The sequence below is a fragment of the Xenopus laevis genome, chromosome 9_10L (genome assembly GCF_017654675.1).
Source record: "Xenopus laevis strain J_2021 chromosome 9_10L, Xenopus_laevis_v10.1, whole genome shotgun sequence".
Lineage (NCBI taxonomy): Eukaryota > Metazoa > Chordata > Amphibia > Anura > Pipidae > Xenopus > Xenopus laevis.
Window position 1 is genome coordinate 73,424,733 of NC_054387.1, and position 24,964 is coordinate 73,449,696.

The window sequence follows — 24,964 nt, forward strand, 5'->3', positions numbered from 1 at the left end:
TCTCCATACCTTAAGTCTGCTAAAAACAATATGTATTTATATTTTAGTTGGTATCGCATACAATTTACTATCGTATTATTAAAAGAGGAAATCAATTTAAAAAATGTTTACTATTACAGAGCACGTTCCTTGTTCCTTTCCACAATTCAGAGCCTTCTGGATAATAGGTTTCCAGATAACTGATCCCATAGCTAGGGTCTTTGGAGCTGATTTGTTGAGCTAGGATAATGGGTAGGCATTAACCCTCTCAAGAACTGTACATTTTGAGGAATTCCTCTATAACAGTGATCCCCTACCAGTGGCTCGCAAGCAACATGTTGCTCACCAACCCCTTGGTTGTTGCTCCCAGTGGCCTCAAAGCAGGTGCTTATTTTTTAATTCCTGGCTTGGAGGCAAATTTTGGTTGCATAAAAACTAGGTGTATTGCCATACAGAGCCTCCTATAGGCTGCCAGTCCACATAGGGGCTACCAAATGCCTAATCACAGCATTTAAATGATACCCCTCAGAAATGTTTTGGATGCTTGTGCTGCTCCCCAAATCTTTTTACATTTAAATGTGGCTCATGTGTAGAAATGGTTCAAGACCCCCACTCCAACATACCTGCCATGAACCATAGCCATTGCTGTCTTCTCCCCAGGAAGAACTACAGTGAGCTCAATGTCTCGATCAATTATGTTTTCCTTCTGGTCCATGCTGAAATGATTGCTGTCGGACGAGTCAAATGATGGGGAATTTTCTGAGTATTTTCCTTCTCCTGGAGGAAGAGGAGCTTTGCCTTTGGCTTTCTTCCTAAAATATAAAAGCATTTTATTCACGACTCATTGTGACCTTAAACAATATTTATTTGTATTTATACAAGTAGACAATGATGGGACGTCTATACAATTGGGTGCAACACAAAATGCTATTTTATCTTTTCATAAGAGAACTAGGATAAAGCTGGCCATAAATGTGCAGATTTAGCCTTATGCCTGACCAACGATCATGCGTTGCAATCTCCCGGCCTACCACTATTCAGATTAAATAAAGTATCAGATCAGATGATGTTCTGGTCATTAATTCAATGAAAGCAATAGTATGAGAGTAGTGTCAGACAAAAAGTAGTGGCAGTCAGTCATTGATATAGTCAGCTAAGCAATACTTATTGTTAGCCGACAGAAATCTTCTAACCTGTCTGTCGACTAAACGTCTGATCACCATGGCACGAAAAATTGTCATGACGATACACACGATCAGAAAATCCTACTATTGGCCAGCTTAAGATTTAATAATTTCCAAAAAGGCTTTAGTGCAATATGTAATAATTGTTGGAATTACATGGGTAAAAATATTGTTGCATAAAGTTACTTGTTTTATGTATTCAGAATACTGACATTATTGCTTTTCTTTTATTACCAAGTACCACCACGTGTGGTACAACTGGAACTTGAACAATCTGGGTAGGCAAAGCTGCAAGGAAGATGTGGGCACCTCCAGATGGGAATGTGAACATTTGGTAAGCTAGAACAGTGTAACTTACATAGATATTCATATACAGAATATGGTATTCCTTATCTAAAGTCACTAGGCATGTGTGATTTGCATTTATTCCCACACAGCTCCTGCTGAATTCCACAGTCCTGAGCAATTTCTGTGACTCCTCCAATACCTCTGTAGGTCAAAGTGAGTCGATTCATCATATCATGGCACGTCAAAGGTCACACAGAGAGCAATTGTTGTTTTTTGATAATAAAAATCAAATAAAAAAAATGATAAAAGACAAACAAAATAGCAATGATAAAGCTACACAATCAATATATCACCAGTTTGGATACACATGCTCCAGACCTACAGATACCAAAAATATGCAGCAGCCATATAAAAACCTTTCCTGTTAAAGATCCCTAAGAGGGAGGGAGGGTGTGCAGTACTTTCTCCAGCAACAGAGTACTGACTCGGCATAGCAGGGGTACACAATCATAAATGCAATGCATACCTTTCTCTTGGGCAGCCATAGAAACAAACAGCAGGCCTGTCCCGCCCAGTTGGACTAGAAAGAATGATACAAAGTCCTAATGGCACAAAATCAGAACAAAGATACTAAAAGCCTGATCTGCAGTGACCCGGAACGTGGTTGATCAAATCACAGATGCACTCTGGGACTTATTAAGAGTGAAGGCTTAGTAAGTCTTGCTCTATTAACAATATATGGTTTTGAGCCAAAAGAACACGGAACGAAGACGGGAGTAAAACCAGCCTTTCCTGCTTAAGACTCTGTATCACACGGCAGTCATGAACTGGCTGTAAAACCCATTCACAGAGCAGAATAAAGGCATATTGAAGTTTGTATAAAAGTTGCTGTTACATGAAAAAAATAGCAAGCTTCAGAGATCCAAGCCAAGTTTACAGAGATAGAGCTGCAAAATAAAGAGGATAATGTACCACCTACTGTAATTTATAAGACTATTAAAAGTCACCAAGGGGTTCCATGACATTTAAAGGTCTGAGACTGCAGGCCACATGCTTTTATAATGGTCAGGGAACTCTGAAGTACCTTATAATGGATATAGCTTTGCTCCACCTTGTCAGGCCCTAACTGGCTTATTACATGGCATACTGCTCATCAAGTCTTTTGTTCATAGTCAGTTAGAAAGCCTGGCTTCTATGAGCAGCAAATCCACTGATCCACTGGTGTTTACATGCAGTTTTCATACACGTTTGGAATTCATTAAAACCTACTTAGAATGCTTCTCTGAGCACTTTTGCAATTTATATTTTCTGTTTTCAGCTGTTTCCAAGATATCTGCATCTGCTTATACTTCAAGTCAGCAACCTTTGGGTTAACGGAATACAGGAATGCATAGAAAATTCATAGAAAGTTTGCATAGACAGATGGGGTCACCAACACTGACCTTCACAGACAGAAGTTTAGTTGAAAGTTTTGTATTAGCAGTCTAAAATGTTTAATATCTCAGCCACCACTGGCAATTTTTAAATAATGTAAATTGCAAGAGTGCTAAGAGGAGTTTACATCAAATATATTTTTGGGGTTTAAATGAATTTAAGGAGATTTGAAGCATTAAAAAGACTTTACACATACAAAAAATATCATGACGAAACAAATATTACAGCTTTGGGATCTAATTCCCCTCCATTATTTTTTCTCAATGCTCCTATCTCTCAAACAATGCTAGACCTTGCTGAATTTCATCAAACAGATTTATAGTTCAAAGATGGCTGCACGAATATTTCTGTTTGCTTACTGCAAACAAACTCTGGGTACACAAGGAGAGGAACACAAAGCTCTGGCCATGTGATGTGGCAGTCTCATGGGAATTCAAACAAACACAAGGTAAAGCACAGTTAATACAGCAACTTTAAATCTTTGATACTAATAAAATCTTGGTTCAGCTGCCATTCTATGGAGAAGGAGAGTGTTTTAACCAAACACATGAGGTTAACTATGATTGTACCTAACAGACAGATACTATAAAATGGTCCATATAGGTGTATGGAAACCTTGTTTACTTGCTATTTTGTTCTTGCCACTCAATGGCTCCTCTTCAATTACAATACAATTTTTCCATCAGGGCCAGTAATCAACAATCCACTGGATAGGCAATATTATCAGTCTGAACAACCCCCAGATTGGCCCATATGTTCGCAGATGGTTGAAAAGTATGTTTTCAATCAGCAAACCTACACGACCAAATCTGGGCATGACTGGCTACCTTAACCTTTGCTATCATAAACTAAAATGTAGTATTTGTATAACTATTCAATCTTGGCACATTACTGTTGTGTAGATAAACCAGTTGCAACACAGCCAATTCTTTGGGATGTGTAGAGTTCCATACCGATTTGTGCCATTTGATTCAGTTGTTTAAGAACTTTTGTAATGCCACAATTTTACTAATTGGACCAAAATCAACTATTTGGCTGGACCATCGTAGGACAGCCTTTGTTTTTTCCACAATCCATTCTTACTTATGTTTTAAAAAGATGCCCAATCCCTGTTGATGGTAAGTAGCCATAAAATATGATGCCAATACTACAGTATTAGATATGAGTCAAACAAATTCCTTTGACCGTTGGCCAAAATACATTCCGGCAAACATGAGTTTTCATATGGATTTTGGGAGTAATGGCATCTTTTGTGGTACCTACCATATAGCCCAGTGCTATGCAGAGCTTATAAAGGGATCCTATCATCGTAAAACATGTTTTTTTTTCAAAACGCATCAGTTAATAGTGCTACTCCAGCAGAATTCTGCACTGGAATCCATTTCTCAAAAGAGAAAACAGATTTTTTTATATTCAATTTTTGAAATCTGACATGGGGCTAGACATTTTGTCAATTTCCCAGCTGCCCCTGGTCATGTGACTTGTGCCTGCACTTTAGGAGAGAAATGCTTTCTGGCAGGCTGCTCTTTTTCCTTCTCAATGTAACTGAATGTGTCTCAGTGGGACATGGGTTTTTACTTTGAGTGCTGTTCTTAGATCTACCAGGCAGCTGTTATCTTGTGTTAGGGAGCTGCTATCTGGTTACCTTCCCATTGTTCTTTTGTTTGGCTGCTGGGGGGGAAAAGGGAGGGGGTTGATATCACGCCAACTTGCAGTACAGCAGTAAAGAGTGATTGAAGTTTATCAGAGCACAAGCCCCATGTCAGACTTCACAATTGAATATAAAAAAAGCTGTTTGCTCTTTTGAGAAATGGGTTTCAGTGCAGAATTCTGCTGGAGCAGCACTATTAACTGATTCATTTTGAAAAAAATGTTTTCCCATGACAGTATCCCTTTAATGTGGTTGACTGGTGCACCTTTACTCCAATTTCAACTACTGATTCTGTAGCTCCTGCAAATGACCCATTGGTCTTTGTTTATTATTATTATTTATTTAATGGTGATCAAACACCGGCCGATATTCATCAGTATATTGAAGAGCTGAATGTCTGGATACTGTATAAGCATCCGTAAATGTTGAGCCCACCTTTCAATTGTTCTGTTCATAAAGAGATCTGCTCGTTTGGTGATGTCACCCCCGATATGCCCACATTGAAATGGGCGATGTCGGACTGATCCGATCGTGAGCCCTAGGGCGGTTGGATCCAATGCGATTTTCTAACCTGCCAGATCAGCATCTGCCCAACTTTCAGCCAGATATTGATCTGGAAAGCCCGTCAGGGGTCTCTACACGGCCAATAAGCTGCCGACTTGGTCTGTCGGCAGCTTTTATCGGTCCGTGTATGGGGGCCTTTACAGTGTAAGATTTTTCTGTGCTATGCTCTCAAAATGTAACAGACACATCAAACCTGTGCCACCCCAGTGGAAGTAGTTTTGTTTTCTACGAACAAATATTCCTTCATCGTGATGCAAGACTTCAAATGAATGCATATTGTTCATACTTTCCTGCACCCCAAAAATGATCACACAATGGAGTTTGACATGCCATATGCTCAAGATGAGCAGTGCAATTCTGTAACTAACGGAGCTAGAAGTGGACCAGACACTAGTTGTATCTATACCTAAAAAAACACTTTCTTGTTGCTTACTCAACCATACTACAAGCCTACAAGTAAATACCAAGCTGAGAAATATATATCTTCCATAAGGGAGTATCTTAAAAAAATGGAACACCGATTTTGAACAGAAAAAATCCAGATTCTGAATTTAAAAAAAAGAAAAAAAGAAAACAATGGAATAAAAAGCATGTGGGATTAACAATTATATTGCCTTTTTATTGATTAACAGTGGGATTAACATTTATATTGCATTTTTATTCACTATGCAATATTTTATTTTTGAGGTTATATATCTTTAAACTTCTTCACAGAGGGGTTCAGAGTAAAGCATCTTTTTAATATAAAATGTATAGAATATTTTCAACCCCAAGGAAGTACAAGTAAAGTTTCGTGTTTGAAAGTTTTTACATCAAGAGTACAAAAATAAAAATGTTTTATCGAGTACGAAAATTACATTTTATGATACATCGATACAAAACATATGGCCGACCTGGCGCCTGCTGCACACAGATGTTTAAACAGCTCCCACTCCGCATTATAACAAGACTGAAAATAATAAGACTTTCTGTTTTAGTCGAATCCCAATTACTATAAATTTTAAATGATAAAACAGTTTATAGCAGCTTCCATGAACATGTCATTATGGAGTCCAGGATGCAAGCCATTGTTGGCCTGAAGGATTATTATATTTAAGTAATTAAGGCTGTCCAGCTGTTCTGTTTTACAATAAACCCTAAAAAAAGCTGTTGTTTTTGGCAAATGTCTTCACCTGTTCTGCTTATTAGCAAGCCAAAAGCTAGCCACACATGGGACAATAATTTTATATAATTTGGTTGTTTCCAGCCAACTTCATAATCATCAGTCTTTTTACTTATCAGCGATTTGGCAAATCAAACGCCAGCCATACAGGGGGTCTATAAAAGTTTCCGACCAAGTCTGTAGTTTATTGGTTTTTGAATGGGGCCCACTGACTGGCCTTTCTGGCAATACAAACAAAAAGTGGCAGATATTTATCAGGCAGGTGTCCAGTTGGATAATTGCATCTGTGCGTTTATGTGGCCTTGTTGGACCCATCTTCTTAGGCTCAGAAGTATAATGCATTGAAACAGCCAGATATCACTATGTATGGCCACAAGCTTAATCATACACTGAAGTGTGCAGTGGCAAAACTGAAAGCCAGACCAACTAATGACACCCATCCACAGGTACAGTATATGGGAACAGTGGGCATTCCACAAATGTACAAGTTTAAATTTCAGTGATTCAACTAATAGGGCAAGATTAAAGAATGTTGGCATGCAGACTCCTGCAGTCGGAGCCCTTGCCCAAACTACTGCTTCACTGCTACAAACAGATAATTTAAAATGAATTGGAGAGGCAGAAAATTGTGCAATGTTTCCTCTAATTTGTATCCATATACACAAAAATGATCTTTCTTTAAGCAAATTCAGTAAGCAAACTGTGGACACAGAAAGCTGAGTGGGTACTGCCTGATGAGATTTGTCACAAAATTCCATATATGCGCCACAATTTTCTGTGCAAAGGATTCAAAATGTGTGTGTGTGTGTTGCACTGGCTCACATGTAATGCAAACATAAGCTCAGTGGCTAAACAATCAGGATCTGGACTATCATAGGGTATGCAGATCTGTAGATCTTCAATGTCATGTATATATTCAGCTTTATAGCAGCTCCACTTCTGTACATCTGAACTGTAGATGCAAACACTCATTAAAACAATCATTAATTAATTCTCTGAAGCATGTGGGGCTGCAAGACTGATAAATAGCGATAACAATCTTGGCCTGCTCCTACAGGACTGGATACAGTATCTTTTAACGGCTGCTGACAGAAGAGCCGCAGGGAGTGGGGTGGGGGACGGATGCTCACCTACACCTATAAGATGTATATATACATATACAACAACAGGACGTGGCAGTTAAAACTGTCTGCAAATTCATCCCACTTCGGCCCACAGCTATTCATGCTTGGAGAAGCTTCAGCATGTAAATATGCCTATTTTTAGCCTTAAAATGCACAAAAGCATCTAAACATCAGCAGAAATTTACAGGAAGAAACACAGATGTCAGACCCTAAGTACAAGTATATCTCGGAATTCTCAAGTAGCACAGGTACACTGAAATCTACACAAAGTTACTCGTAAACGTTTGAATAAAAAGGTAATGGGTTAAAGCTCAAATAGATGGATCAACAGCTACAGCTGCCAGTCTGAATGCCAAAAGCCCAAATATCTGTAGCCTGTATACCAAATTCAGCTGCATAAAGTGTCAATATCTAAACTCAAACGAGTTTATATGGATCAACTTTATATGGATGTGAGTGAATTTTGTAGAATCTGGGAATGGACTGTGGATGTGGGATAACAGGTATATTAGGGAGAGATGGGCCTATTGTAGCAGTGGGATAATAGTCTCTGGGAAGGGATTGTGGGATAGCAGGTATAGTAGGGAGAGATGGTGCCTATAGTAGCAGAGGGATAATAGTCTCTGGGAAGGTACTGTGGCTGTGGCATAGCAGGTATAGTAGGGAGAGATGGTGCCTATAGTAGCAGTGGGATAATAGTCTCTAGGAAAGGAATATGGCTCTGAGATAGCAGGTATAGTAGGGAGAGATAGTGCCTATAGTAACAGTGGGATAATAGTAGGGAGTAATGGTGCCTATAGTAGCAGTTGGATAATAGTCTCTGGGAAAGGACTATGGCTGTGGGATAGCAGGTATAGTAGGGAGAGATGGTGCCTATAGTAGCAGTTGGATAATAGTCTCTGGGAAGGGGCTGTGGGATAGCAGGTATAGTAAGGAGAGATGGTGCCTATAGTAGCAGTGGGTTAATAGCCTCTTGGAAAAAAAACAGCTCAGAGATGAAGGATTGCTGGTCTGGTCCAGAAGCTGTATTCTACCACTGCAAAACACTAAGGTGAGTAAGCCTAGTGCCTTTAATCTGTGGAATTATGTATGTCTGTGTATAAAAAATGGGGGTGTATATTTTCCATTTACATGCTACTAGTATTGAAAAATGGGTGCACTTGAGGGAATCCAGTCCCTTAGCGATAAAACCTTGCTTTCCACCTGTAGCTTGTATAAGCGAAGCAATATTACTGTTTGTATCCTGCTATAAAATAACACGTGCTATTCCCAGACTTACTGCAACTATTTTAACAAGCTCTTTCATATAAAACCAATTTCCATTTTATTGTTATTGCTTCTTTAACTATGAAAGCATCTGTTTAAAGGTACCGTAATGAGAAGATGGAGCGCTCTGTATAAGGCAAGCAAATGCCCAGGTGCCTAAAGAAATTAGGTTTAATATCAGCAATAATAGCTCTGCGCTCTGTGGCTCTTCTGTAAAGAATATATTTATAAAATACAGTTATTAAAGAGTCAATGTTCTGCTCAGCCAAACATGACTGTTCATGGCACAAAAAATGTTTATATGACCAAAATATTGGATGCTTAATAAGAGCTTTTTGTGCATAAAAGACCCAGACATTTGGAGTCTTTTTGCACATATATATATTTTAGTAAAGCAGGCAAGTGTAGTAGCAACGAATGACTTACTATGCAGTATCAACAGTATATGAATGACATGCTTTGTAATTGCAGGCAGACTGCTAACTTGTATATAATGGAAACCAACGGCAGCCCCCTTGCAGAATAAATAACAGCTATATTTATTGGTTTATGTTTTGGTATGGTTAGTGTCAGTAGTTGGAGATATAGGAGGCTACAGGGTTCACTCGTTGTACCCCCAAATACAAGTGCCATATTTTTAGCACCCTGCTCTGCTGATCATAAATAAAGCCTTCAGTGCATTCTTGTATGGTTCAGAACAGCACACTAGTTTGAATACCATACACATACACACAATATGAAGAATGGAAGTGCATAAAAACGCCACTAGTAAATTAAAGTTATGAAGCAGCCCATCTCAAATACACTAATTAAAGTGGTGCCGATGGATACTTGAAAGAAATCCCGATTGTGATTTCACTTCCTTACAGTGATAGATCCAGGGAATTACGCCTGCCAGTTTTGGGTTCAGGAAGGGTTATTCTGCCTCAGTGAGGCTAACTTGGCTGCCGGCCCTGCAGAGAGGTTCTGCTTTGCCTTCCTGTAACCCGCGCCGGCTTTTTTACAAGCCGGCGCAGCTTGTAAAAAATGTACTGCTAACATATAGGTCTACATTTTATTACCACTCAGCCGTCAGAGGATTCAGAAAGTAAAGCTGTAAAGCCATCAGTGACAGTTCCGCAGCAAAGCTTTATAAGAATCACATGCACCTTATCTTCTGACTTATCCCTGCAGTCTTTCCCTGCCATCACATGCAATCGCATGATAACAGTGTAAATTGCTAGATAGTGTAACCCATTCTGTGCTGCCATGCCCACATGTCCAACCACAGAAATTAGAAACTACACAGGGGCATTAACTTGCACCCCTTTCCCTTTCATCTCTTAAAAGGGATCTCTACCCAAAAGATGCATTTTGCATAATGAAAAATAATGTCATGCTAAGTGTCTTTGCAGTATACATTCATCAGAAATGTTCAATAAAATGTACATTTAAAGTTATTTAAAAACGTAATTGCTTTTAAAAACAAGCAATAGTTTATAGTAGCACTCCTTGGAAGCAACATTCCCCCCCCTCTCAAAAAAAAATTCTTCTGAGAGACCCAATGTGAACAGTCCCATCTCCACCACCCCTCTTGCTACCTGATTGCACCACTTTGCTACCTTTTTTCAAGGCAGGAGGGGGGACTATAATTCAACAGACACCGAGGTCTGAGCCCCCCATGCCCGAGGGGTCTGCTTTAGATGTAGTTACACCACTGTTTATCCTATTTCTGTTCTTTGGTTCAGACCCATGAAACACTGCAGCAGAAGTCAGTCATCCTCTAGGTCTGTTAACCAGCTGACTTCTTATACATTGTTGCAGAACCTAAAGTATAAACAGCCAGAAAGATACTCTTTTAGTGGAAAATATAGTTACAAATAATTTCAAAACCATTGTCCATTTGTTTTTGGCTGTATATTGGAAAGTTGGATAGAATTGCATTTTATATCACTATACAAAAAATAGGGTGCAGTTCCCGTTGGATAGGCATAACTCATAACAGATACAACCATTAGCCCACTAACCAACTGCTGTGATACGTATAACTTCATAGACCCATGGAGGCACAAATTTCAGAAAGTGTACTCATGCTACTCAGCTTCCCACTATGCAGCATCTACAATTGATCTTGCTTTACTTTCTAGGCCTCTATTGGCAGAGGTAGCCAGCTTATCTTCCAAGCGGCATATCAGATCACGCCCCCTCTCCCTTATCCTACGACCCCAGGGTGAATTGAACCTAGTGCAGTGGAGACTCCACCCCAAGTGGCTACAGGTCCCAGAGGTAAATGACCACCTGATTAAAGACATGGGGGAATATTGGTATCTAAACGAAGGCTCAGCCTCTACACTAACGGCGTGGGAAGCCTCTAAGGCATATTTGAGAGGCTCCTGTATAATGGCTGTATCCAGTCACAGGAAGCGGCTTAATCAAAAATCAGAGGAGCTAGAGGCGGACAAACGATTGGCAGAAGAGGAATTTGCTAGAGATCCCTCTCCAAATCACCATCTACAGGTTGCACAGACCCGCAGACAGTATTACTTTCACTTACTGGACAAAACAAAAAAAAAAGTTATCATACAGTAATCACCTCCTTTTTGAAAAAGGTAATAAAGGGGGCAAGCTGCTGGCCTTTCAGCTTAGGGAATCCACCGCCCCCACCCCAATCATGCAGATACACTCTCCACTGGGTGATCCGCGGGATAACCCTAGAGGCATTAACGAAGCCTTTGTACACTACTACCATAACCTCTACCAATCCTCAGCCAATATGACGCACCAAACCCTAAGTGATTTCTGGGTAATATTCCCTTGGAAACCCTGACACCTCACTGGAGGAGCCATTATCAGTTACCGAAATTATGGATGCTATCTCATCCTTACCTCCGGGCAAGACGCCAGGGTTGGACGGCATCCCGATAGATTGGTACAAGCTCAATATAGATAGTATAGCCCCTCGATTACTTTGCTTATATGAAACTGCACTGGAGGTCAGTATGCCACCCCATCCCTTAGGGAAGCACTTATAGTCCTGATACCCAAAAAAGATGGTGACCTGCTGGACTGTGCAGCCTATAGGCCCATCTCGCTCCTCTGTAATGACGTTAAGATTCTGTCAAAAGTGCTAGCCAACCGTCTCACCAAAGTAATATCTTCTGTAGTGCATCCTGATCAGTCAGGTTTTATGCCAGGACGGGCAACTGATATTAATATACGAAGACTGTTGACCAATATTGACTTAGCCCGACTAGGTGGCTACCCAGGGGTAATAGTCTCCCTTGATATAAGAAAAGCATTTGATTCTGTTGAGTGGAACTTTCTGTGGGGTTTGTTGGCAGCCATGGGCTTTGGTCCTAAATTTATAAGCTGGATAAAACTGTTATATGCTAATCCGTCAGATAGAATTCACACTAATAAGTTAGTCTCCAGCCCTTTTAGCTTAGGCAGAGGTACTAGGCAGGGGTGCTCGCTCTCACCACATTTGTTTGCGCTGGCTATAGAGCCTCTGGCAACCTTGATAAGTGCAAGCCCACACATCACTGGAATGCGCTTTGGTGGGGTGGAGGAGCGGATATCCCTATATGCAGACGATGCCTTGGTGTTCCTAGCAGATGCTAAACAATCACTTGGGGCCCTCCTCAGGATAGTTGACCAGTTTGGAGAATTTTCAGGGCTGCAGGTCAACTGGCAAATCTACTTACATGACTATGTCTGCAAACTTGAAATGGGTAGAGACATTTAAATATTTGGGAATCTGGGTTTCTCCAGACCCGTACAAGTTTAAGGAACTAAACATTGACCCGGTAGTTCAGGGTGGTGGTAGCTCCCGGATTACAAGCATCAATAATCATACTTTCGCACAATGTAGCAGAAGAAGCAGGATGGACGCAATGGGTCTTGATGCAACTATGGAAGTGCAACTACCTTAAATGCAACAATTGTATACATTTTAGAGTATCCACAATCGCAGCAGATGATTTGCTATGGATTTACATTCATAAACCAGTGTAATCAAGCATATAAACTTACTGCAGAATGTTAATCTAAGAATGTGCCTGGTCTGAAAGAGGCAAAGTGGCAATCATTCAGCAAAGATATTCAATACATAGCCTGCTAGCTGTTCCAGAACTACAACTCCCAGCATCTCACACAAGCATACCATGAGCATTTGTGAAATAATTTTTTATAGTATTTTCTGTGACAAAGTGTACTTTCTACTTTCCTCATAGTATCTCACTTAGCCCTGGAAATAAAATAAAAACTTAATGAACAAGAAATTTACCAGAGCTGAGGGTGAGGTCTATAAGCAACAATGCAGAATTACGTAGAATTCATTAGCCAAGCTTTTATTTTAGACTGATTTTCCGTAGTGAACAACAGAAGGAAATGGCACAGAAAGAGTCTCGCAGCACATTAAAGGCACGGCGTCCCCAGAGACGATCCTTGCCCAGCATAATACACACAGGCTGAATAACACAGCTAACCAGGCTCCACTGCTGCTCCCTGATTGTTTCAGAAAAAAGCCAATTGTTTATAAAGGGGTGTCTTCCAAAACTTCAGTTGTTTCAGGTTATTTTTAGCTGGAACCTTTACATTCTAAATGGGTAATTGTGACTTCATTTTAAAGGAAAAATAAACCAGCTATGGTGTTAAGGTCTATGGCACACGTGATGTTTAATCATCACAGTGCTCTTGTGGAGAACAACATTGTCCAAAATCACTGCTGTTATAGTTAAGTAATGGCCCTTCTGCCTCCCTGAATCTGGCATTAACCATTATACCTACTGAGAAGACAGTTTCAAGAGTTGGCAGTTCTGCTAAGGTTAAAATATAACCTGAAACACCTGAATTGCCAACAAATTCCTTTCAGCTGGGGCACTTAGGAAAAATCCCCAGTGCTGAATTTTTAGCAGAGCTCTTCAACCTGTACTTTTATTTAAAGAAAAGGTCTTATAAAGATGGATAACTGGACGTTGTACTACAACTCCCAGCAGTTCTTAAAAATAGCGTTCTTAAAAATGGCTACAAGCCTGTTATACAGAGGATCACCAGCCCTGTCCCCTGAGACCAAAGCAGGACAAAAACAAATGTCACTATAAAGAAAAGCAATCTTACCGCCAACATAATAAATTCATAAATTTCCTCTTCATTAAGATTTTTGAGACAAAACCGGCCGCGATTTTTCCCTGTAAATGAAAGACTCTACCTTCTTATAAATGCCTCTGGTTAACGGCACTATTTATATATCAGCTAGCAGGGGCTAATCTTTCTTACTTGCTGCTCAGGTTATTAAGCTGCTTTATTTCACTTGCTGTGCTGCTGTCAGACACAGCAATACGTTGCTCTGCAGTGCATGAATTCCCTTCTTCCATAGCAAGGACGATCCATATCAATAATATATGCAGGTAAACCTATAATACTGCTGCCATATTTAATCCTCTTACAGAGGGGCTGATTTGTAGACAGTTTAGATGCAGAATACCAGGCTTCTTAGAAGTCAGCGCTGCTTACTAATTATCAGTCATAAAATATGATTATAATATGAGCCCGTAACGCATACCAATTGATAACATTGCTAATCAAATATTCCGACATTCAAAAAATTTAGAAAACATTTTTGCATAATAAGTTTTATACATATATATTATAATTCTGTATTTGTACTTTTTTTTTTTTAGAAATACCCCATAATATGACATCAGACCTGACAGCCATGGATACTTTGAGACGCACCGGTTACAGCAGAGGAATATATTCATTTTGAAGCCTTTAAAACTACCCCCACGGATCTGCTGTCTTGTCTTCTTTTTACATTGCTGCAGGTTAGGGTTATGGTCATGTGACCATTTCAGAGGCAGGTCACATGACCAGATGAACTGACTCAGGGTGAGGCACTGAGTTTTCCCAGGCATAGTAACCCATTGCAACCAATATGAACAACCGACCAATAAATGCTACCTGCTGGTTGGTTGCTAGACCAGTAGAAAACTTTGCTCCTTTTAATACATTATACCCATAGATTTGTAAAATGCCTTTTTATTTTGAATCACAGTAGCCATATATAATCCCATGCTAAATGGGTAATTATCAGTTAATACATGTGCTGTCTAAATGGCTGCATTGAAGTCAGTATAGTCTGCCACATGCAGCTGAATTTATACACCTATACTAACTGGTAATTAGACTTAGGGCTCTTACACACGGGGGTTTTTTTCTGTTTTTTTCTGTTTTTTTCTGTGTTTAACGTTGCTTTTGTTTAGACACAGCATGTTGTATTCTTGTATTTGATGCACGTTCAGCTATCATTAGAACAGAGGGTTGTGATTGGAATGGAAAAAAACACACTTAACATGTAATAAAACAAGATTAAACATAATCAGTGTCGGACTGGCCCACCAGGATACCAGGAAAACTTCCAGTGGGCCCAGGTGTCTGTGAGAACAAAGAGGATAAATAGATGGAATAATAGATTATAGTATATAAAGAATAGAGACTAGGAGAACAGAGGTTAAGTGAGGAGAAGAACAATAATAGTACTGAGAGTGGGCCCCTGATCTATGGTTTTTTGGTGGGCCCCTGGTCTAAGGTTTTTGGGTGGGCCCCTGGTGTACCAGTCCGACACTGAACATAATATATGCGCTTTTTCGTGCTCAGCATGTGTTTAAAAATAACGCCCGTTTCTGACACAGGTCTTATGCAGCATGTTGCGGTCCACCTGCGTTCGGCACTTAAATGCGCCATCGTAAGGATGGGACCATACAGAAGAATTGAGTGCATCTGGGCCTGTCCTCCCCTGCAGTTGAACAGATTGTAACGGAATGCAGGGGAGCACAGCCCAAAACGCTTGTGTGTAAGAGCCCTTAATATGTGTTACATGCCAGCAAAGATAAATATAAGGCTGATTGTGACAAAGTATCATGGTCTCTGTTGGGTATAACAGCAGTACAGAAGACCAAGCCAAGAGCAAGAGTTGAGTATGGCAGACATACTTCTTGGTACTGTGGTACTATCTGCAATGTATAGCCATTAAACATAATAATTTGTATTTCACAGCTCCTTTAGGATCAATGTGACCCTGTAGGACAGCGCGCATTTTCTCATAGGACATAGGAATGACAAATTAATGACGTACGTTAGTTGATCATTTTCCAATGGACCCCAAGGATTATGCCCAAAATTCAGTTGTGAATCTAGGGCCAGTGGGTTGCAACTGAAACAAGTTAAAGTGATACTGACACAAAAAAACTACTCTTCAAAATATTGATGTACTTACCTATAGTTACCTATAGGTCATTTTGATTGTTTCTTGCTGATAGATCTGCTTTTGTATGTAATGAATGTTGTTTGAATTCCTAAACCTGACTGTTTTGCCAGTCTGATTGTCCCTTCTCACCCCATCAGTTACAGTTTCTAATGCTAACAGACAACTGCTGCACAGATACGGCAGCCCCTTCATAGAGGAACACAGGGGATCACAAAGTCAATTTAAAAACTTTGGGCAAATATTTTATGGCTAAATTATAAATAGCATGCAAACACAATGTTATGAAAGTTATGATAGTGATGTTAAAAAATATTTAATTTATAGTGTCAGTATCTCTTTAAGTTGTGGAATCTTATGAATTGTAGCATTAAATATTTCATAATATCCTAAAGGAAAAGGGACACTTAATAATGTGGGTATGTGCCAGGCATTTCAACGAACTGTTAAATATGTAGCTAAGGAATGTTTTGCATCATATTATCAGGAATGTATCATTTAAAGTGCTTTACTCATACATAGCTTAATTCTGCCAGATATTTAGGTTTCCACATACATTTAAAAAAAAGAAAAAGTATTTAAGGAGATTATACCAGTTTTTTTGTATTTATTTTGCAGTCAAGGGGAAAAAACAAGAACTTTTGTAAAATGGTTTCCATAAATTCAAAGGGCTGTTGAACAGTTTTACTACAGTATGTAGTGCAGGGCTGCCATCAGAAATTTTCTGGTCCCCATATGACAACATTTTCTGGGCCCCGCCCAGTACAAGTTAAAAAACTTTGGTTGCAAGGGCCCCTACAAGTTAAAAAAAAAAAAAGCGTTGCTGGGGTTAAAAAAAATAAAAAAAATTGGTGTTCAGCGGAATTTACCTTTAAATTTAGGCAGGCTGTTTTTATCCTCCTTGGCGAGCGGTCATCTTTGTTCTTTTCCGTTGCTGCTTCTTTGTTCTTCTCCAGAGTGGTCTTCTTCATTATTTTCCATTGCGGCTTCTTCATTCTTTTCTGTTGCGTTTTTCTCTTTTCCGGAGCGGTTTTCAGCATGACTGGCCCCCCCTAAGAACATGAAATCACCTGGGACAAGAGTGACCCCTGTGCCCCCCTGATGGCGGCCCTGATGTAGTGTTCAGCAGCCTCAATCTCTTTTCCTCCTGTCTGACCTACCTTCAACCCAATAATGTTGATAAAGCACCTGCAGAAAGTGACATAGGGCTGTGGGGCTATATATACATATACTCATGTTTTAGGCATATAAATGCTATCAAATTGAAAGCAGCACCAGAGAGCAATGAGTATAAGGCCCTAAATGCTGAAAAACTAGTCTGTTCAAAGAAAATACAACTAAGCAATTAGCCTTAAATTGACTGGGCTCTATGTGGTAATGATTTTTATGCCCCCCTCCCGCCTATTCAAGAGCCCCACAGACTTCATTGTATAAATTATTATTTTAATATAAGATGGCCCTCAGATATGTGGTCAAATTTTGAATAATTTGCCCACTTCACAGAAAAAGTTGGACAGCAGTGCTTTATTGAAACCTCTTGTTAGCAATGTTGTCTTATGGCGGCTATAGATGTAACAATTACAATCTTTCCTAAGGCAATCTCAGGAAAGATCATTAGTTTTCAATACAGACAGAGCTGAATCGCCAGAAGTACAGGTAGAAAAAATAGAATGTGTCTGATGATTCAGCATTAAACAGTCACTGATGTTCTGGCACCTTCAAAGGCGCCAAATCAATATTTTCTGATCTCGATGAGCTTCCCGATATCCAAGTCTTTTGCTGATGTTGGTTGGTTCATCTCCCACCATACATGCACTGAATATCATGAAAATTTTGTTTTGTAAGATAATATCTGTACATCTATGTTCACCTTTACAATGCCAGTCTTATAAATTCAATCCCAACCCAGGCACCATGTGCAAAAAATTTCTGTGCATTTGAGGGTTTCCTGCAGGTACTCTTGAGAATGGGCATTATTCGGAGATCATTAGCTTATAGGGCCCCTTTGAATATTTTATTTACCTAGTGAAGTACAACGAGGTGATGAAACATGTAAGGTAAGAGGTCCTACCACCATGGACCATGCATACTTCATATTAGGAAAAGTTCAAAGCTTTTAATTGTGTTTGCTTTTCATCCTACGCTGTGGTTGATAGCAAGTTTATTATTACCCATTAGAGTCATCTTAACAAAGTATTGTACCGAAGAATAATCTTATATTTCTTTTAACAGCTTGAGGTTAGGCAAGTATGATAGGTTCACAGGTTCATTTCGAGGCACTTTTTTTAAAAAATTTCACCCTAGAAACTAAACAAAGAGTGAAAACAATGCAGTCATATGGGCCATGGTACACATCGATTGATAACTCCCTATTCCCAACCCCTCTGTTTCTGCAAGCATTATTAAGGGTTACATATTAACCCTGTATCCATATAAAAGATAAAGCCATGAGGGAACAAAAGATCAAAATTAAAGGGGCTACTGTATGTATCAGGGCTGTGGAGTACATACATCCTTTGTCTCCTAATCCTCAGTTTATGGTACCTGGTACCCAAAATTGCTTTAGACTCCACAGCTGTGCTATATACCCTCCCTTTTTACATTGGTTCACTAGGGTTTGTCCTGAATATGGTTTTTACCTATGAGTTTTATTTAGAAATATGTATGGGTTTTGTTATACAGTATATTACAAAACAGCAGTCTACAGAGAAGATTCTGTATATTAAGCTACTTCTTATCTCAAAGTATGTGCAGCTGGGGGAAGGTTTGGTTTACACAGGGGCTTCCCAATGGACTGCTGATTTGATTGAGCTCTTATTAACTGAAATTAGACTGTGACTTTAGTTTCAGAAGTTGCCCTGTTCAGTGCATTAAATAACACAATGAGATAGACAGTGGTATTCTGCCCCTTTAAGCTGGTTAGTAAATTCAAAAAATGTATGGTAAACATATACAGATGCAGCCACTTTGGTTTGTCTGTTTGACACAGAATAACTAAACACAGATATCCCATTTATCTCATTTAACACAGAAAACTGTGTCACAACAACCCATCTAATTAAAGCATTCACCATTGTGAACAATGGAGCTTTGGTATGCTAATGAAAAGGTTAAATGCATTAAATGAGTTAAGATGACTTAAGATAACACAGTTTCTTCAATTACCCCTGAGTCATGACGCATTTAACTCACAAATCCAAGTGGCTTCATCTGTAGTACCGGGCTGCAATCACTCAATGGGCATCATGAATTGGATAAAGAAGTGCTGTGCAAAACTAAGCATGTTGGGCTGAAAGAAGAAGAATGAGATAGAGAAGAGAGAACATCTGTTCTATCAATCTGGCCTTAGATACAAGCAACTGAGCTGTAATTAGGGAATCATTGCTATAACTGGAAAAGACATATGTGACTGATGTGTGTAAATTAGATTAGTAACTCATATATTACCATATAGAAAAAAAAAGAGAGACCGTAAATGAGAAGCAGATTCATTCAGGCAAGAAAAAAGGCATCATTAGTAAAACAGATAACCCGTAACAGAGGCTACAAGAGACAACTCTCCACTCTATAGTAATGAGAAGACTCCAAGAGAGCTCAAGGCAACACAATATATAGTAGGGAGAACAAAGCTTCCACTATACTGAAACAGTAGATATATATGTAACAATGCAGCTGTGTTCTACAGGAGAAGAACGAAAAAAAAGGGATCTTTCCTTAATAAATTCCTGGCAGCCAACAACCTTCTTCAGGTCTTAATGGAGGTGTATCAGCTAACATTTGTATGGTTGGAACTAGTTAAATGCAGTCTTAAAGAATGATATAATTGTGTGCTGAGAAGGACATGCTGAGGGCCCCACACAGGGAGCTGTGGTGGGCCAGTTTGGGTCTAAAGAAGATCCATATTCTTCTGAAAGAAACAATTGTACCTAGCAATTAAGGTAATAATGAAGTGGGTTTATCCTGCAGGGTTATGCTAATGGAGGCCATGTTCTCCGCACATATTATTTAAGCCTCTGAAATATATCCTTTTCCCATGAATAACTGAATTCACTTGTGAAAATGTGAGTAGAGCAAGTTATTTGCCCACTGCATGGGAGAAATAGGACGGTTCGGCACTAGAAAGCCACACGCAGCCCTTTACGCTCCCCTTTCAGTGTCTATTAGACACATGGAATATACAAATTGGTCTCACCTCTTACACATTCAGATGCTCAGGATACATTCTGTATAAATGTACGCAAGACATGTTGACACATTTTACTCCTAGATAAGCACCTAGTAGCACAGTTTGCTTAAAGGCAAATTCATCATCATACACCGTTTATATGAGACCCAACAATTTCTTAGAGCTGCATCAGCTTATCCTTTCATATGATGCCAAGACTGCACATACATTTGCGCACTTGTGGTGGCACAATCTATGGCAGAAGAAGTAATAAATGCTCATCACCTAATAACAACTCTAACAGCAGAAACCAGCTGCCAGTATTGTGCAACCTCTATAAACCTTGGGTCACAGAGATCTGCGCTCTCTCTTATCTTGGAAATTGGTTATACCGGCATCCTACTTCTAAAAGTATGTAAATTATTGTGCAAGACAAAGGCACTGTGCAAGAACATATCTTCCATTATTATACTTGCCCCAGCTTCTCTTGTGAACCAAAGGGAGGAGAATGCGGTGAGGAATGGCACAGATCCACAAGCCACAATGAGGGGGGAGCTTTGCACTATGCAATATACAAACCCATATAAAATTTGCTCAGTTGTAATAAGAGAGCTGGATAGGCCTCTTAGATCCCTGCTACTGTGCCTTTTTGTATAGATCACTCTCAAGGGCTCTTCATTTACCTTAAGTGGTACAAAACACTTAAAGGCAATTCTAAGAACGTGGCAGCCAGGAGAGTGCTTTTTTTAAGAACAAGCTTGCTAATATTTATCTGGTACTTCAAATCCTCCCCACAATACATGCAAGTCTTCTGTGTAATATGTAAGCTTATAAGAAACAATTAAAGGAGCAGTACTGCCTGTTATTCAATGAATGGAACTTGCACAGAACAAATTTTTTTGCCTGTTGTTTTAATTAAGAACAAACTATGTTTTTCTTGAGTTAAACAGTACAAACAGAGAAACTGGGTTTCGGGTTCCAACATCCTGGCTCTGCAATCGTGGCAGAAGAAAAAGGTAGCTCTACAGAGAAAGGACTTTGGCTAATAAAGGACATTTGCTACTCTGTAAAGCCCCTGGCACGTGGGAATTTTAGTCTGCTTTCAGGCAGAAAGCATTTTGGCTTTGAGGACCTCCTGTCACCACTCCACGTGTATTACATTGCATATCTCCCAATATTTGAAAAATGAAAGGGGGGAAATAAGTAAGTGCTGAACCTAGAATGGCTTTTTTTAGTGATGCACATTGTGTAGTCAGACCCACAAAATACCACATCCAATTAACAAAAACACACCCTTTTTTACATGGTTGGAATGGGAGCATCAGGAGAAAGAAACACTATGTGGACCTGCTATTTATGGTACAAAATACTATGACCCCCACATTTCATGACATATTTTGGCCCCAGCATATCAAGAGACATTTTGGCCCCCAAGCATTTCTTGAGACCTTCATAACACCCTGTAGTCCCCAAGCATTTCATGAGACCTTCATAACCCTCTGTGGTCCCCAATCATTTCATGAGACATTCATATCACTCCGTGGTCCCCAAGCATTACATGAGACCTTCATAACACTCTGTTGTCCCCAAGCATTTCATGAGACTTTCATATCACTCTGTGATCTTCAAGCATTTCATGAGACCTTCATATCACTCTGTGATTCTCAAGCATTTCATGCGACCTTCATGTCACTCTGTGGTCCCCAAGCATTTCATGAGACCTTCATTTCACTCTGTGGTACATTTGTGATGTATCAAGGTCTGCACTGCCATTTTATACTGCAAAAATGATAATCCATGTTCTCCCTGCTCCAATTCACAGGGAATGCCACCAGACTGGATATCAGTATACCATCACTGGCTACACCCTGTTTATAAAAGAAATATAGATCAAGTTTGGTACAGTGCAATATGATTTAGACTCTTGGCACAAGACTTTAGAAAACATTTGTCCCATCTCCATGACTGTTTTACTGAATGAAAAAGCTCTGGGGACAATTTTCTCAGTCAGCCAAAATGGTTTTCATTTACTTGTATCAATGTGGCTTTATTTGAGATGATAGTGTGTAATTATTTTGTTCTGACTCTGGCAAATGAGCACAGAGCCTCCAGTTTATGACAGTGTATGTGTATCAAATTGTTTTCAGAGAGAAATCTGTTATTCAATAATGAAACACAGAGAAGGAAGCTGCTACATTTACACTGGCCGCAAAACTGTACAAGCATCTTCCATCATTTAGACAGTTGAAATGAAACTTTTTTGTCCAAGAGTTACCACTTGTTTTACTGCCTTTAATGCCACTTTATAAAGTGGCATGACAACAATCAAGCTCCAATACATAAGTTGCACTAATAACCTGCGTAAAAAGATTGGCATAGTTGGTGAAAATGCATATCAATAGGGGTATATACAGCACCTGTGTGAATCTGGAGTACATACTTTAATTAATAGGTACAGAACTTTTACACATGGAATGTCTGTCAAGGTTAGATCTGGATGATATTTAAACATCAATTATAAATATGCAGTTCATTTCAGTCCTTTTTTGGGTAAAACTATTATATTTGTGTATATAAATATAACCCTTTATATCTAACTGAATCGGTACTAATATAGCAACTGCACTGTGTAGAATACAGTGGGAGTTTGGGAAGCCGCCAGCACACAGCAGTATTACAGGCCCCATTCAATTTAAATTAGGCTGAAAAGTTTAAGCTGCAAAATGTGATTAGTACACTATCTTACTCAGACCCTGTACCTAGTGGTTTAAAATATGCAGAACTGGTTCTCATCGGTAAGCTCAGTGTTATGGATGGTAGGTACGAACTGATGGCCAATGAAAGTTAAATTAGTGGAAATATACAGTATCTCTAACCACGTATGTAACTAAAAGGCAACACAGACTTCAGCTGCATGCTGACTGTGCTAAGCTACAAATTAGTTATAATTTTAATTACATTTTTTTTAATAACCTCAATGAGATGCAAGCGGAGCAAAATCACTATTCAAAATACCCATTCTAATATGGTCCATATTGGTGCTGTTGTTAGTACACTGTGACCCCCCCCCCCCCATGAAGAGATCACACAACCACTGCAATCAGATTGGTGCCAGTACAATTTTTGCATGCATTTCCTGCTTTGCTATAGCAAAAAAAATCTTCAGAGCACACCAGAACCTGTACCCACCCCTGCTGCTCGTGTGCTCCTCTCTCAGGTAGGAGAGGAGCAGAGAGCGGGGTGTGGTGAGTGCTGGATCTCTGCACATAATTTTTTTGTGGATGGGCCCAGCACCATGTAGTTACGCTGTCCAGTTGAATTGGATTAATAAAACACACACACACGCTTTACACCATTTTCATATTTTTACCAATTCCCATCTTCCTAAAGGTTATAACCAGAATGCACTATTGCATCTGAAACTTAGATTCCAGTAAATTGGTAAATTCCTGGAATATCTCCTTGCGGTGCAGATCTATGTCACAGCAGTATCTTCTTTCCAGATAATCCGGTTTTTCCACTCCCTCGGATCTCCCATGTCTCTTTCCTTTGCAATGCTACTTGGCCTCATTGTGCGCAGCAAACAACACGAAGCTGGAGAGAAAATTCCTTCTATTATCCCACACATCAAGTGGATGTGCTCTAGTTTTATCTGGTTGTGCAACAAATATGTTCTTTGCTATGCTTTCCAACCAGTGTAAAGCCCTTTAGAGTAATGGCACACGTGGCTACTTGGGGAGACTAGTCGCCCATTGACAAATCGCCTTTTCTTTGAGCGACTTATCTCCCCTAAATGCCTTCACGCCGGCTAGAATGTAAATCTCCGGCAGGATGGCACTCGGATCGCTTGCCTCACGGGGAAAGTGTGATCCCTAGCCGGCGGAAAGGCATTTAGGGGAGATCAGTCGCCTGAAGGAGAGCCAATTTGTCGCTGGACAACTAATCTCCCCAGTATCAGCTGCACAGAATAAAGTCCAGAGACTCTGCAGTTCACTCCCTTTTGCCGGAATTAAAATCTGTCTTCAGATAAATCGCAATAAAATCTTTTGTTTGTAGGAAGAAAACCAGCGCTATAAACTCAGGGATAGACAACAAAAAAAATAGTAATATATAGTGTAGTTTTTTTTTAATAGAGTTACACCTCTTTGTGCAATTCCTAGGGGGGGTGTTCTCTTTCTTCCACCAGAGGGTTTAATTGCCCTTTAACTGTTTGTGTTTTCTTAGAAATATGTGTGACCACCTCCTAGTGTAAGTAATGAATACTCAAGCACTTTTTATGCATCACTAGCATAAAAGTGCAGTTGCTCCTCCAATGTAAGGCATCACTCGGTTTCTAAAAAGGATGTGCTAAAATTGTGTAAAAACTTCTTTAATAAATACTTAATAAAATACAGATTGCGCTCACATATATGTGCTTAAAATAAGCATGTTATCAGTCCGTCTGTGGGTTTCCCAAATCCGCGCTGTACAATAGATGTTAATTGCCTGGCGTTGTTTGTATGGCACGCGATGTTGGTCTCACCCAGATGACTTTACTGCTAGCCGACGCGTTTCGTCTGTACGACTTCCTCAAGGCTTCAGAACTCTTACTGCGCAAATGCGCCTTTTGTGGATGGGCAGTAACCATGGTAACGCGTGCTTACTCCTTTCTACTACTAAATCACACGCGTCTCCATGGTAACCCGCCTAAAATAATCCTTCCAATCTACAGATATACCATATAACACAAACGGGGCCTCTCCACCACCCCCAAAGACACATCCCATGGCCTCCAACAAAATGCAGACCAAGCTACCGTTACTCAGCGGTAACCATGGAAACGCGTGCCTACCACTTCCTACATTTAGGCTACACAATCTCCCCAGTAGCCCCGTCTGCCACCACCCTTATTAGCCCAAAAAGGG

General features: G+C 39.8%; 1 protein-coding gene across 8 annotated transcripts in view; it reads right to left on the reverse strand.

Annotated features, from left to right (window-relative positions):
- The window catches only part of cobll1.L (cordon-bleu WH2 repeat protein like 1 L homeolog), a 77,367-nt gene that overhangs the window by 26,688 nt on the left and 25,715 nt on the right, over positions 1 to 24,964 (reverse strand). For 7 of the 8 annotated variants that reach the window (XM_018235859.2, XM_018235862.2, XM_018235861.2 and 4 more), the window contains exon 3: positions 603 to 791. In XM_018235859.2, coding sequence (XP_018091348.1) covers positions 603 to 791 — 189 coding nt within the window. Of the gene's footprint in view, positions 1 to 602; positions 792 to 14,367; positions 14,657 to 24,964 lie in introns of those variants that run through there. The other variant, XM_018235860.2, reaches the window with a different exon arrangement.